This window comes from Larus michahellis, chromosome Z (assembly GCF_964199755.1).
Source record: "Larus michahellis chromosome Z, bLarMic1.1, whole genome shotgun sequence".
Taxonomy (NCBI): Eukaryota; Metazoa; Chordata; class Aves; order Charadriiformes; family Laridae; genus Larus; species Larus michahellis.
In genome coordinates, this window is record NC_133930.1 from 6109313 (window position 1) to 6125647 (window position 16335).

A 16335-nucleotide genomic window follows, 5' to 3' on the forward strand; every position below is an offset into this window, starting at 1 on the left:
TATTATATGGATTGTCCTGAGATTGCACTCAGCTACTAAAGGATTACTGAAGTTCCGTCAAGGTCCTGGAGGGGGTAAGGTTTTCATCTGACATTCATCAGGGGCTTGACAGGTTGCCAGTATTCAAGGATCCTTTATGGTCTATAGTTAATATGAAGAACATAAATTCCTCTGATCTTTTTGTTGGCCTCTGTCTAACATGGTACTTGTGTACTCCAGCCTATTAAAGATCCATTATTGTCTCAGACTTTTCCTTTTGTTATATTGTCAAGGTCCTCCACAGCAAACAGCTACAGAAAAATTAAGGAGGATAAATTTTTCAGTGTAGACCTCTTCATGAATAACTGTGGATATGTCTTCCAGGCACATCAGTATCCACAGACAGCAAAAAGTACCAGAAACTGTCACATGGGCACATACAAAATTCTCTGTTTCTCTCCAAACTTCAGTTTAATACAGTTGTTCTGAGCCCCAGGGCTTTTGTGTCAGAAGTCTGAACTTGATCTTATGGAAGGAAAAATTATCTGAAACATGAAACCTGACCAGATACACTTCCCATTCAAGAATTTTTCGTGAGAAAATTTGGCAGGACATTTGTTTTTACTACTTCGTTCTCTCGGGCAGCAAATTAACTGGCTTCTCAATACCACTCTCACCTCTTGGAGCCCTGGAACAACATCGCCAGCAAGAAAATGGTACAAATTTATGTCAGTTGAATGAATGCTTGGAAATAATGTATAGGGTAGCTTTTTCAGTCTTGTTTTAAAATACTCCGTGATGGATGGGGCTTTGAGCAACCTGGTCTAGTGGGAGGTGTCCCTGCCCATGGCAGGGGGGTTGGAACTCTATGATCTTTTAAGGTCCCTTTCAACCCAAGCCATTCTAGGATTCTAGGATTCTTATGTATAAGTTTGTATATGTATGTATGCATACATTTGATTCAAAATTAAAAAAAAACAAACAAACAAAACAAAACAAAACAAAACACCAGAAGGAAATGTCTTAGTAGAGATTTCTGGATACAAAAGGGTGCAATTTGGGAGGTGGATGTATTTGTTAGCATTTCAATTTCACTTGTCATCAAGATTAATGTATAAGATATATTTATTTTGGACAGAGACATATGGTTCTTTATCTCAAAACTCTGAGCTCAGTTGCTTAAAGGAACTTGGGTATGGGCATAGGCATGAGACACTTCCCCATCACTGAGTAAAGATGAATCAGGGAAAGCATTACCATCAAGGCTTTTTTTTTTTTTTTCTTTCATAATGTGATTATACTGTCGGATAGCTATAGCTGAAAGTACAAACAGCTTCTGTGAAGTTCCAGACTGTTTAGAGTCAGACTGGGTGCTTCTGGAAAAGAAACATAAATTAACTTGGGTAAACCCAGAGAAATAGTGGGACTTAATTTGAATGTAAAATAAGCTTGTGTTAGCAACATGCCTATATGGACACTTGTTGATTATATGGTTTCAGTAACCAATTTAGCTAACTTCTCAAACTTAATAGGACTTGGCCCATTTACGAGCTTTCTAAGTTGAAGTAAGACAAATATAAGGGATCCAGCTTTCTTTATACCCTTAAAAATATGTTTTCTTTGTCAATAGAAAGTTATCCTAAGAGAAGAAAATATTTGATTATACAGCCTTTGTTGAAAGCGCTTCACAGAAATATGAAAGATATCATCTAGCTAACCACTGTTTACTGTTTTATCTCTTTATTGGCTTTTCTTTGTCATTTCCGAGAGGTTTGGTAATGATGACATGTCACTGAAGCAGGGCTAATTTGGACATTCTTTTACCAACCTTCAAGCTACATTTATTTTTACTATTTTATAGGAACAACAGTGAATACTTACTTGAAATATTGTCTTTACTGAGCAGATAGAAGGATATCTGTGAGTACATGAAGAGTCTACTTTTGGTTATTTCAGTATGTTGCTGATAGCTGCAAGAAAGTCATCACTTGGTGAATTTAACCTCTCAATCCGTTCATAATTTTAATTTTCAGAGGTATCTTATGTCTTTATCCTTCTTCTTCCAGATTGCAAAGAGTTTTCTTGTCTTTATAGAGCAATGAAAATCACACTTAATATGAAAAATGACATTAAAGCTTGGAAATAGAAGGTTAATAGGTCACCTAATACACAATATTCTCTTGCACTGGTCCTTAACAAATTTGACTCCAGTAAGGGATATTAACTGTTTCCAATGCAAAGAACTGGGGTTCTGTTTTTGCACCAGTTTTCTGAATTGATTTGTTTTGCCAAAACTGAGCTTTTGAAAGTTAGACAGTGATACAATGAAGCCTAAAGTGGTGGATTTTTTCCACTCATAGTTAATTAACATTATAAAATTACTGCACCACTTTGCTTTTCGTGCCATACAGAGGTTAGATTAGCTCTTTTGCTAACACATAAGCCTATTGATCTTACAATATTTTGTAAGAATAACATCTTTAAACTGGTTAACGGACTAACTAGTAACAGACTGCAGTGTCTGTTAGAAGTAGAAGCAGATCTTGAAATGCAGTGGAAGTCACAAGTGGAATATTTGTAATCTTTTACAACACAACTCTGTAGGAAATTTTTAAATAAATGAATTTGTTTACTTATATCTAGTTCATAATCCACTTGCTAGAGCTTAAATGCAAGAGTTTACTCAAACATAGTGATATTTTTCATGCAGTATTCCTAGTGTTTTCAGTGATAGTTTTACATATGAAACCGGTCCCTTTAAACAGACTGGAAGCTATCAAAATAGTTATGAGAATCAGAATTCAAGCTCAGGTATGAACAGAATGATAACAGAAACTTTTCGTCAAGAGACTGCACTACCAGCTCTGAAAACAAGTATATATATATTCATTTTTGTATAATTTCTTGTAATCCATTATTCAGCCCACTAATTAGTGAGTCCGAGCCTCTGTTACTCTAAACTCACTAACTCTTCCTCTCTTCAACATACGAACCAATATGTTCAGTGAGAGATTTAGCTAACGAAAAAGTCTGAGTTTTCTTGAAGAAACCTTTCACTGGTGTTTTGAAGGAACTGACTCTGTTTTTCTTCTTGTTGGTACAGTTGTTCAGCTTAATTATGCACTTAGAAGATTATTGTTAATTGCAACAGATTTAAGAACTGCAGAAGTACTCACTTCTGTTCAGCCAAACTTCTGTTCAGCCAACAGAATGCCAATAAATAATTTGATTTATAGAATAAAACTATCTCAACATGGAAAATAATCCACGATGCTAGGGAAGTCTAGGTCAGAAAAATTCAGAGTTATCCTGTTTAGTGTTTTCTTGATGAAGCTGAGGCTTGTCTCTGTACGTTTGCTTGTTATGGACAGCAAAGTGGGAAGCATCTGAATGACTGACAGCAAATCAAATTCAAGAGTTTGTCTACTGCTATTTTATTTTATTTTATTTTATTTTATTTTATTTTATTTTATATTTTATTTATCTTCATTTTATTTTTACTGATACACCATTTGACATAGTTCAGTGTTAAAATTCTCATGCTTGAAGTGAAGTTCAGGGAACTGTTTTCAGGTGCAAGGACTTTTGGGATGCAGATATTACCATCATCTATAAACAACTTCAAGGTAACAGTCAAAATGAGAAAACATTTTTTTTTATAACAATCAAAATGGAAAGAATCCTATTTTTCCAGAAACTAATTTGACAAGTATGAATTGAAAAAAGAAAAGCGGCAAAAGACTAAAAGTCAGAAACTGACACAATCCCAGTAGATTGTTATTTGTCACTGACGGCATCCAAACACAGATTAGAAAATACCAAAAAATTTTAACATCTGTCACTGTTGATTGTCTGTGTTTTCTGTAACTATTCTAAGCTTGAAGTACACTGGTAGTAGGTTTAAATCCATAATATATGAAGTCCTGAAACAATAGTGTGGCCAGATTTTGAGATTTGGGAAGCACACTTCAAAACAGGCAGTGTGAACAAAAGAAGCATAAAAGGTTAATAAATGACCTGTGAAGGAGGATTGATAAAGGCATGAAAGAATAAGAAGAGACAGGAATGCTGAGGAGAACAACATTCTCCGTGTTTATCTTGTTCATTTGTTTCATTAGCTCACTATTTAAATACATTTGGTGTGTTCACTATGCCTTTTCATAATAGCTGTAGCAGGTAGGATGAGAAATGATCGTGTTATTGTGTAATAAAGGACATTCAGGTTTCAAAGAAATTTCTAATAGGATAGGGAGGCAGTTTATTTCAGAGTTTGGGAAACTGGGTAATTTCTCTCTCTGGAAGCCTGAAGTTAGGTTAGGCAAATATTGTTCAAATTATTTAAACAAATCTGTGAAGTGGGGCAAGGAAGAAAAAGATTTCTTCTTCTAACCCTATTTTTATAGTATTTCTTACTATATCTGTGCTTATAATTTTCCTTCCTAGCAAAAGCACTGGAAGGCTAATTAATTTAGAATAAACATATGTTTGTGTTCACAGAGAACATGTTTATGTGGAGTTAAGGCTTTGAGATCTTTAAGATTTTTACATTGTGTGTATCAGTATTGCATTTGAAAGCATAAAAGTCTTATGTATAAATGTAATTAAAATTCAACAGAAATCCATAAATGACCTGCAATCATTAGTACTTCTTGACAATAAGATCACAAATCATTTGTGAAACCTTATTGGAAACCCAGAGAAAATAGCTTTTCCCTTTGACATACTCTAGGACATGACCTTCAGCATTCCTGTTCTACAAGAAGTTAGTAGTCAATTGGAAGAACTTTTAAAGTTAACAGTACTTGAGCGTTCTCAAGAATATGATAAACTGCTCCCATTTCTCAAACCTTTGTACAACTAGAACAATATTAGTTGCATTGTTTGACCTGTTTGATAAGCAAAGGGAAGATATTGCTCATGGCAAACCGCCCTTCTTTGACAAGACCAAAACCACAATTCTCTTTCACTCTATGGATTCTGAAGTTGTTTCATGTTTACTGTTAATAGTCTCGCATCTTTTCTCCTTTCATTTGCTTTTACCGCTCAACATACTAATAAGGCTTAGATTAAAATGCATTGCAGCAGAGGCAGGGGACAGTATGTTTTCTGACACTAGGGACAGAAACAAGAACTTCAAAACAAAAGGCATATGTCTTAACAGCTTGAGCTGAAGAGCCAGCTTCAAGGTGGGAGGTTGTCAAGTGTCCCATCAAGTATACTATGTGTGACACACTGAGTCAACCTACAGATGAGTAATTTGGAGAGTAGAAAAAGGATGGGGATTACCTAAGCCAATCAGGGGACCTGTGGCAGATGGGTGATTGAACCATTGTGTATTTGTAGTAGGAATCTGAATTCCAAAAATGCAGAGCTGCCTCTGTAGTGTGTTGTGTGTCCCTTAGCAATATGACTCAGAGGTGCTCAGCATATTCAAGAATGAATATGTTAAATCTGTTAATGTAAAATTTGAGTTTAAAATTTTTTGAAGTCCCCTAGCAATTACTTTATTGTGCTAGCTTTACTCAGAATTGATCAAGTTAAGCTAGTGTGCCAAATGCATTTTTTTTCTCAGGAGCAGATTGGATCTGTTCTTGAGTGCTGTGCAATGATTTCTGCATTAGCACTCTTTCTTGTCATAGCAGCACTTCAGCAATTCAGCAAGGTAGGTTTATATGCCTTTTTATGAGGGATGCTTTTTACATTTCCTCTCTGTGCTGTGCCTAATATGTAAACATGAGGGACAAAAGAGTGGTCAGTGTTTCCATAATGGCATGGCCCCCAGTGCGCTCATGCATATTCGCTTATTATTAAATGGTTCACTTGCCTTTAAACCCATCACTTACTGGAGCACAAATCAGTCAAGATTTGCATTTTGCTTGCTATTCAAGTTTTTAAACTCAAGAGCTCCCTGCCTAATGACAAGAATATTTATCCAGGTTAATTGATAAAATCTCCTCAACATAAAGTGCTCTAGGAAATAATTTCTGAACATTTACATGTTGTATTAACATCTCATTATTTTATTCAACACCCCTGGAGCAAGTGGGGATGTAGCATGAATAGAATGTGTTTTCTAATGGCTTTTTCTCTAGAAAAAGCTCATCTACTTCTCTTCTAACATACCTATCTCTACGTTGCCTTTTGCTTAAGACCTAAGCATCCTTAAAGATCTAATCATACAGCTATTTCAATATTAATATTAACCATCAAAATATGAATTTAAACAAAGCAGTTGATATATTTTGAATATTGAATGCTTTCAGTTGATTGTTGTGTTTTAGAGTGAGTTTGAATAGCAAATTAAAAAAATAAAAATCAGATTTGCAGTATGGTCATAAGCAATATGTAAACAGCAAGAGAATCCAAATCTGTAAATAAATTATTCTTTATAGGCTAGTACCCCAAGCTTTTTTTCCACCGTTGCAGTTGCTCTTGTTTGCCTGAGGACAGTTTTCTATGAATTTGCATCATGGTAAATGTGTCCTTAAAGCAGGGAAACAAAGAGATAAAATAGACGGTTGGAAATTATTGTGAAGTCACTCATTGTAAAAACTCTAGTATCTCAAGTTCACTCATTGTATTTTGTACTGTTTCTTCCTGTTCACCATTTACCCTGGTGATTTTTTTGCTATAGCAAGTGTTTCAAACTGGGTCATTTCAAATCATCTCAGTATTAATTTTGTTGGCAGCACGCTGAAAGCAAAACCTTGTACTTTTCTGCTTAGGTAGGAGAAGGAAGACTAATTGATGTTATCATAAATGGGAATAAAGCTAAATACTTGTCCTCCACTACTGAATTGAATGAAATTAGGGTGGAGTAAGCCACTGTCAATGTTAAGTTATGGTGAAAACCAATTAGAACAAGTCCTGCATTATAAATGGGAATTCAGTATCACCTTTGCAGGCTCTGGACAAGTCATTGTGAAAGTAGGAGGATATGTTTGTCCAAGTGTTTATATAGTATGATAGTACTTACTAAACTGTTGAAGTTTAATAAACATGAATCTGTCCTTAAAGCAGATATGTTAAGTGGTTAATCTTCAATGAACAGATAAAGATATAAAAATAAAAAAAAAAACAAAAACCCCTCTTACAGATATAATAATGCTGTTCTCTTTTTTTCTAGATTTTCTTAGAAGATGAGGAAGTAGCTTTCCATTTAGTTCTGTCTTATTCTGCCTCCTGCTCTAATATAATTCCCTTTTGTAGCCTCTTCCATTTCTTATCTTCCTTCCCCACTTTCCAGCTCTGAGCAAAAAAAAATAAAAAAATGACTTGCCACATTTCTCTGGCAAACAGCAACCGCTGGGGAAAAAATCTGACTAATTCTTATCAATTACACATACATAATTTTCACTATTTTTTTTTTTAATATTTTGTTTAGCTTGTCTTTTGAGTCATGACCACAACCACTCACTTTCTTGATGTTTTAATGTCAGCCAAATTTAACTGACAGCTGTGGGGTTAAAAGCTCCTGAGGAGGACGTTGCTGTGTTGATGGGAAATCACCAGGAAAACCCACCTGTTCTAAGCAGTGGTTTTGGTATCATTATTAGTTTTATCTAACATGTCAATACTGAGCACTTGAGAATGATTTTAATGAAAATGGAATTCTAATCACAACAGGGATTTTCTGACCTACCTGTCACTTTCTGCTGAACTTCAATATTTAGACGTCACATTATTACATTCAGAATTTCCTGTTTAAGTCCTGTTTTATGCTCTAAAGACCAAATCCTTCTGAATTCTGAAGTTTGCATCCAGGCATCAATACAGCCACCCAGCCCTGACAGTACAAAGCTGCTCACAGCATAGTTATTACAGAAATCCTGCATGACAACAGTAGCAGATCCTTATTTTGAAGTTCTCAGAACACAGTGGCTCTCCTTCTGCTTTTTCTATGTAGTTGAAAACAGACCATCATACTTTGATTCTTCAGTGTTTTCCCGGGATCTGTTGGTGTGAGCCTTAAGTATTTCTTAATCAGTTTAATAGTCCACAATGGATTTTGTATTACTTTGTATTTAAATTCTCTTTCATTACAAGTTCATTTTTACTGCCCAATACATCAAGTGGAGAGAAGTTCCTTAAGTCAGCGTGACTCTTGTAAGTACTTTGGTTTTGAACCCAGCTCCTGTCTGTTTCATCTGAGGTTTCATAATTTTTGTGTTAAGAGGCAAAATGAATATTCATGTCCTGTTCACCTTCTCCATTCTAATTATAGTTCTATTATCATACCTATGTGTCTCTTCTCTTTAATCATGTATTTTCTTAGTCCATTAAATTATCTTGCATACATATACCCTTGCATACTTTTTCGCCTCCTTCCTAACTTTCTTTAAATCATGTCCTTAATCAGGCTATGATTTTTTTTTTTTTCCTTTTGATTTCAACTTTTAATTCTATATTCCTGTGTAATGTTGAACATTTACTCACTGTGAAATAATTGGAGATACTTTACTAGTTGCTTCCCCTGCTTCTATTTCCCTGTCTCAATAATTTCATCTGGTTTTGGTCCTCAAAAATTTTGTATAACAGTTAAAGCTGGGAAAGTGTCTTATTACTTATCACATTCTTTATATATACTAGATCTATTAAGGATATCATCAGAAATGAAGAGCTGCAGGGTTTTTTTATAAGTTTTCACTGAATAATTCTAATGGGAGATTTTCAGGCTGGATGTCATTCACAAAGGTTTTGCTTTCTTCTTTTCTTATTTATTTGATCTGAACAGATAAACCACTTGAAGTTAGTATGAAATGCTTATAACAGTTTGGTTTTATTCTTTGCTTACATGGATATGTTCTGGATCTTTCCCCCTCCCTTCAGTCCCAATCTTTTTCTGAAATTTTGTGGGGGAAAAAAGAAAAATACAAACCTTTTTTCAAAAAGTTTATTCCTGTAAATAATTGATGCAAACTGAACTAAAAGAGAATTGATCTGTGGGCAAACCTAACCTTAGAAAACTTCTGTCCTTTGCAATAAGCATCATGAAGAACAAAGACTTAAAAGTTGTTGCTTGTTTCACTTTTAATAGTATTAAATGTAAATCAAGCAAACTTGGTGAACGTAGGATTAGTATTTAACTCCAAGGTGGCAAGGAGGTTCTCTGATCTGTTTTATTATTGTTTAAGATTCAAGCAAGTGCTACATAGAATAACAAGGATCATAATTAAGAAATGTGATCCATTTTCTTTTTCTGGAGGCTCTGCTTAATTTGATTCCAACAACACAGCAACACCCAGAGGTACCAGGGCTCTTGAGTCTCACAAAACTGCTTCTGTCCAGGAAAAGAAACACAGAGAATGATACCGAGCTGGGAGGGGGCAGAGAAAGATTTTTATTGGAAGCTGTTAAAGTGGTTGCTATGAGACCTTCTCCAGCTAACACAGGCACAGCAGCGAGTGTGAGGCTGATAAATCGTACCTCTTGCATTATACCTTTCCTTTCTGCTTTTTTTTTTTCTTTTCCTAACACAGCTTTTATAGTTGTTTAAGATCAGGGAAAGCACCTGTCAGTTGCTTTTTCTTCCCTTTTGCTCCCTTTTTCTGCCTCGTGCAAGATGGAGCTAGAAAATGAAATGATCAGCACCTCCAGCAATTCTTCAGCAGGCTCCAGAGAGTACAAGGTGGTGATGCTAGGAGCAGGGGGAGTTGGCAAAAGCGGTAAGTTTGAGCAATAGCATTTTTGGGGAGAAGGGGTGAACGGGGAGTGTAAAGTTTACAGAACAAGAATGTTGTTTAATGAGGGCTTTCATTCCTCTTTCTCTTGCATAAAAGACTATAATTCATGATTGGGGCAATGAGTCAGCTTAATTTATTACAGACAGAAATACTGTAAGACTTTATAATTGGATATTTTTGTAAAACCGATCTTGGCTCCGTTGTATATGAGGAGAGAGTGGTGAGCTTGCTGCTGTGAGTTTAAGAGCAAGTGGTCATGTCACTCTAACACTTGGTGGGGGGTGATGTTTTGCTGGTTAGTGTGGACATAACTTGCGGGCCTGCCAGTCCTTGCGCCCAAGCAGAAATGAAACTAGCTGCAAAGTCATCTGTACAGTGCAAAGTGAGGAGGATGCCTACAGTGACTCTGTTTTCTTCACCACATCTTCTTTTGACTTTTTTTTCTGAGTGTCTTTATGGCTCAGCTGGTCTTAGTCTTCTCTCCTGTCCGGACAGTTACAGAATGTGTGTCTGAGTCTCACTCCAGGCGATAAGGTAGATTTGAAGCATATTTTAATATCACTGTCCAGTGCTGGCAACATATGCTAGTGTCTGACAATAGTATCTATTCAGAGGAGTCATTATTTTCTCCAGACAGTGTTTTCTTTTTCCCAGATATTATCATCTTTGATTTATTCTCACTGACACATTCTCTTTTCTTAAAAAGACTTTGCTGAACGTGCAGTGTTTGCCTCAGAAGCCAGTGTTTTGAGCTAGCCGTACAACAAGAATTTGATTACATCTTCTGTAAATTCAAAAGAAACAGAGAAGAAGAAAACAAACAACAAAAAATAGGATAATATAACATATCCAGGCTAAATTCGAAAGAAATTTCAGGATATAAAAGCTGTCACACTAAACTGTAATAATTGTTTAGACCAAAGAAGTTTTATTTTACATTCAAACAAGACAAGGTACAGATGCAAAAAATTAAATATTGGGAGTGGATATAATTTCCTCTCTGTGTCCACAATCTCTGTTTTCTTGTTATGTTTGACTTCAACTTCAGTGGCACATCTTTCAGTGAAAGCTATTTCTCGTCAGTATTGCTTAACCAAGCAAACAATTCTTGCACAGATGTTATGTGATGATCACTATATAAAATTGAAAAGAAGAAAATATTGGTTATCTCGGAGTAACTTTCCAGTATGTCAGGTATCCAGGATGTGTCAGCTGGAACTTTCAGTAAAATGTCATTTTTTTTTCCTTTCTTTTTTTTTTTTTTTTCCTCTTAGTGCATCCAAAAGATGGCAGCAATTTTGTCCAAACATATTATTGAAAGAACCATGTCATTTTGAAGACTCATTCACCAAAGCAAAAGATATTACAGATATACAAAAGATATACAATCTATACAATATATATTAATAGTATAACTGAATCAAAAAAGCCAAATTTTATATACATATTGAGGAAATTTTAGAGTTACCATTTACTATTAGATAAGTGTTGTGAAGCACAAATTAAGTTTATTCAAATCTCCTTGTTCAAAAAAATATTAGGTGTTGATTTAATGAAAATAAAACCTTGAAACCTTCAAAGGTAAAGATAGATCTCCAAAGCTGAGGGCCACGTAATTATTCAAGAAGAATTGGGTATATGTGTGATCTAGAGAAATAAAAATAGGATGAAATGGATAGCCATGACATCCAATGGCAATTAATGAAAACCTTCAGTTGTTTTCACAAAAGTGAAACTTCTGGGGGAAAAAAACGGCAACTGAGAATTGAGAGTCTAGAAGACAGGAGGTGGGCTGTTCATCATTTACTGACTATGAACTTCCAGTGTGGACTGGGCATGAAATAATTCAGTAGAATCCTGAAAGATAGTGCAGCTGATAGAATTCTGATAGAGATAAGAGAAAACTGATGTAATTCCATAAATTATGAACTCATTCTAACTGATGTATAGTCAGGATTAATTTACATTGGATTAAATGCAGAAAAAGGCCTGAATGACTACTTTCATTCTCGAAGATGAGCTCTGCTTTTCTCTAATGACCTAGATTCAGCTGTCCAGGAAATCATGAATTTAGCCACAAAACAGTGTCAGAGTAGAATAAGGATGGGAGATTCAAAAAAGCTTGATCTTCAATTTAGAGTTTGATAGATAAGTGATATATGGGATGATGTATTAACAATAACCTGTGTTTTTTCCCCTTCTTCTCCCTCCTCATTCTCTTTTTAAGTCATAGTAACATAGTAACAGCTGGAATTAAGTTTCTGAGTGGGAAACCTCTTTTGGATTAAAGCCTTAAGATTCCTCATCTTGTTCAATATTAAATAATTCAAGTTTGGAAAAATTCCTAAAGAACCAAGCTACAGAAATGTTATAAGATTTCTTTTTGCCCTTGACATATTCACTTCTGGAGATCCCCTGGGCATTTTGACCTTGTTTCCCACCCTCTTCTGCTCTCTTACTGTGCCACTTCATACTGTGTGTATGAAGGTCTTTGCATTGAAAATTGCATGCTCATTACAGGGGGCTGAGGGTGGTGATTGCATGTGTAGGCAAGAAGGAATGAGGAAGAAGACACCAACAGTGGATGTTCTTTTGATGCTCATGTTTATAGAATATTTGCTTTGGGTTGCCAGGCTTGTTGCTGCAGTTCTGTGTTCCAAGATGGCAGACCATTCAGGAGGACAGCCAACATCCTGTTATTTGGACTATTCAGTGTAGCAGAAATTTCACAAGAATTGGTAATAGAAGATAAACTCAGCACATCCAAGTCTGATACCCACCACATTCAGAGTAATGACATGTACACGAAAAATGGTTTAAGAATTGTTAATTAAGGGTCCTCGCATTTCAAGATCAGTCCCAGAAAAATAAATAAATAAAAAAAAATCTCTGACACTATTTTATAGGGGCATAACCCACCACTATTACCTGTTCAGAAAAAACAGGTAATAGTGGTGATTACTTAAAATGTACAAAGCTATATGTAAATCTTGCTGGGAATTTCTGTGCTATAAGTATAGCTTATAGATTCCCTAGAATGAGGTATCTTTTCTAAGGCTTCTGAAAATAGAACTATTTTTGTTTTCAGAGTAATATGCTAATTTATTACTTTGTGTAGGTTGTGTCTGACATCAAGAACAGCTATACACTCTGCTGTAAGTTCAGCCCCAAATTAGGCTAGAACCAGGAATTAAACCCAACTGAACTGAACTGAAATAAAACAAAATAAAATTAATGACTCTCATTTGATTATACTTCGTACTGAAATTACACATTTCTAATGACAGGTAAATTTAAATTTAAAAAAAAATATATTTTTACACTTGGTCTTATCTCGTTTGATGACAAATCTCAGGTGAGCTCAGTACTGTTCAAACCTACCTCAAGTTACGTAATGTAGGGTTTAAACCCTAAGAATCTTATTGGTTTTGAAACTGGTTTTCCTTACAACTGCCTTCAGAGATCTGCATCTGGACAGTGAATCTTGTACTCACATGGTCCCTAGTCTGATGGAGCTCAGACCTCTGGGTTTAACTCTATTTTTCAGTGTTACAAAAAATATACACAAATAGAAGTTAAATGCTGAGACCATGCATTGTTGGCTTATATTTAGCAAACTAATTACACTAATAACAATAATTACTGTAGTACACTCTGCAAAACATTAGCAACAATTAACCGAGGGGTTGCACAGTGGCTACCAAAAGGAACAGAAAAATTGATGTACCTGTGCAACTGAATAAAATAGAAAACCTCTGTCTAATGAAAAATTGTTATTATCTAGGCATCCTTTAACTGTTGATCAGATTGCAGCATAATCTATCTTGCCTGAAGGAAAATGTTTCTAGTTTTTTTGTTTGTTTGTTTCGTTTTGTCGTGTTTTTTTTTTTCTTTCCCCCTAATGCTATTTAAAGTTGCTTTATTTAAAGGTGAAGATAATCTACTGTTTTTCCTGGTAAATGAATTACATGTTTCTCCATAGAATGAGTGTATCACAGATGCAAAGTGAATTTCATGCTATCTGTCCTGCGAAAGTTGCACTTTAGATGAGAAGAGGAATTTTTTAAACATTCAAAAACTAATGAATATTTGTTGCTTATAAGTTGGGTTTTTTTTATCTTAGAGAAAATATGCATTTTTCAAGATTTATTTCTCAGACTGATTGCCAGTTTATTTGTTGCCACTGCAAAAAAAAAAAAAAAAAGGAATTGTCAAATAATTACCCCAAGATTTTTGTAAGACTAATATATTTTTAGTTTTAATATACAGGTTTGGAAAACATTTAGGTACATATTTCTAGACTTCAATCTTAAAGAAAATAAAAAAGAGGGGAAGAGAAAGAATTAAGAAAAGATTCTTCTAGGATTGTTAGAGGAAAAGTATGAAGAAATGTGTTTCTCAACCTGAACTAGTTAGGGGATTCATGCTTACCCCATTGATTTCCTTGTTTTGTTTTGTTTTGTTTTTTGCCACTGTTGCACAAATGCCGTATTTCTACAAGTACAGGTGATGCATCCAATTCATTTCAGGATTGTGTGTACAAAAAAAGTTCCAAAATGTGTGAAAACAAAAATGTTTTTTGTGATGTGGGAACTTTTGTACTATGATTCAAACTAAATCCCCAAGTTTCTTTTATTTATGTGATCAACCTCTTATTCTGCCTAGATAAAGTGAACTCTGTGGTTATTCTTTTCAAGCATGTCCTCATAACAAGAGTCCCCAGTAAACAGAGGTAGCACCAGGGAGTGTGTACTGGAGAAGTGTCTCACTCCAGCTGTTTGTTAATGCTTTGGAGATAAATTAGCATATGATCCAGGCTACAGTGGAAAGGGATGAGGAGCAAAGATAGAGATTCCGCTGGCATCAAAAGAGCTAAAGTTGAAAAGTACCATTTGGGTCTGCTGATGGTGTTCTTACACCATCACAAGGCTCAGTATTGTAGCAAACACTTCATACATTGATCAAACGCCTTCTCGGCAGTTTTTGTTTTTTTTTTTTTTTCTGGTGGGGAGTTTGATTTGGTTTGGTTTTTGTTTTTCCTCAATCCATTCTCAGATACAGCTATGCTTCCCTAAATGCCTAGCGAATGGATCAAAGGAAAGAATCTGGCCTTCTATTGTTTTCTGAGCCAAACCGATAGCCAAAATGAAAGTGGATTAAGTTGCTGCTCAGTATGAGTTAAGGTGAAAAAAGTAGCCTTTCAAGTGTCTGGATATGCTGTGGATTACAATTAAGGCAAACCAAATTGCTTTTTTTCCCAAAAAAATTAAACATAAGTATAGTTTTTGGTGTCTAATGTGGTGCTCCTTCTCCTGTGACTGAACAAATAACCATGTTTTTTTTTTTTTTTTAACTGGAGTAGAAATTGAGATACCCAATTAATAAAGACACATATCTGCATCCCTTTGAAAAGAAATGCTTGTTTCCTTATCATCCTCTGTTTGAAAAAAGGTAACATGAATTTTTACGGCCAAGTATAAGACCCTAGTAATTTCAGGAAAATAATTAATGATACTAGTTCAAATGAAGCAAAAATATTTAAAAAAAGGATATCTGTTTATTTACTAGAGAAAAATGTCCTTGCTTGGTAATAGTTTTGAAAGCATTAGGGTATTGATCAGTCAAAATGACATATAAATTCCTTTGATCACTTCATAGTACTGACTGTAACCTGTGATCAGCTGTGAGCTGATGTCAAAGTGTCAGTGCAAGGCTGGGGAAGGAGGAGGAAAGAATAGAATACTAACAGTGGTAAAACCCCAAAGATATAGTAATACTTCTTGACAATTATGTATCTATGGAGAAAAAATCCCAAATGAACACTGGAAGCTGCCAGCAAAGTTTGTCATGTCTGAGATACTGTAAACTGAATTACAGTCATAGTTTTAATGAAGAATTACAAATGTTATATGCAGATTGATGGTTGTGTAGGTTGTATTTTCTCCATGAAAAAAAAAGATTGTAGAGAAGGCCCATAAATGACAGACAACCACATTCCTGGCTATGGGCAGCTTCCAGTTTTTCCCATAAACCAGATTAAGCACTGGAGACTTTATGAATACAGAGTTCTGATATATTTGTGATCTTTGATAACAAAACTGCTCTTGTGTTTTAATTACCTTTACAGATAGGTTATTGAATTCATGCCAAGCTTGATTTTGTGTAATTCCAATCTCTAGCCATTTTAAGTTCTTTATTAACAACTTTAAAAAACTCCCTATTTTCTTATTTTCCTATGTGTTAATACCTATAGACAATGATCGGTCCACATCTTGATCTTCTTGCTTTTCAAATACATTAAGCATGTGAAACCTCACTTCTAGAAGCTTATTTTTCTGCTTATTTTGTATCCTTAATTTGAGTGCCTAAGTATTTCCACATCACTTTCTGAATATGAATTTCAAAACTTGCCATGCTGTTCTTCTAGTGCTCTTACTAGAAGAAATATTGCTTACTGGTTTCCTCTTGACAGTCCTTTTTTGTTCCTCTGAGAATAATGAATTCTTTTGTTCAGGTATAGTTCACAGAGATCACATACAGAGAAATATCTGCAGTAACCCTTATGTTACTTGGTCTTTCCCCCAGCGTAGTCACCTGTGCTATCACATCTCTAATGATGACCCGAATTCTGCATTTCCATATGTGTTATCCTATTTTGGAAGTATTTTACTGG

At 35.1% G+C, this 16335-nt stretch overlaps 1 protein-coding gene across 2 annotated transcripts in view; it reads left to right on the top strand.

Moving 5' to 3' along the window:
* The first annotated feature begins 9175 nt into the window (after positions 1–9175).
* The window catches only part of RIT2 (Ras like without CAAX 2), a 195739-nt gene continuing 188579 nt past the window's right edge, over positions 9176–16335 (top strand). For both annotated transcript variants that reach the window (XR_012584874.1, XM_074569498.1), the window contains exon 1: positions 9176–9644. Coding sequence is in view for 1 of the 2 variants with exons in the window: in XM_074569498.1 (XP_074425599.1) it covers positions 9542–9644 (103 nt within the window). In the remaining variant the exon portion in view is untranslated. The remainder of the gene's footprint in view (positions 9645–16335) is intronic.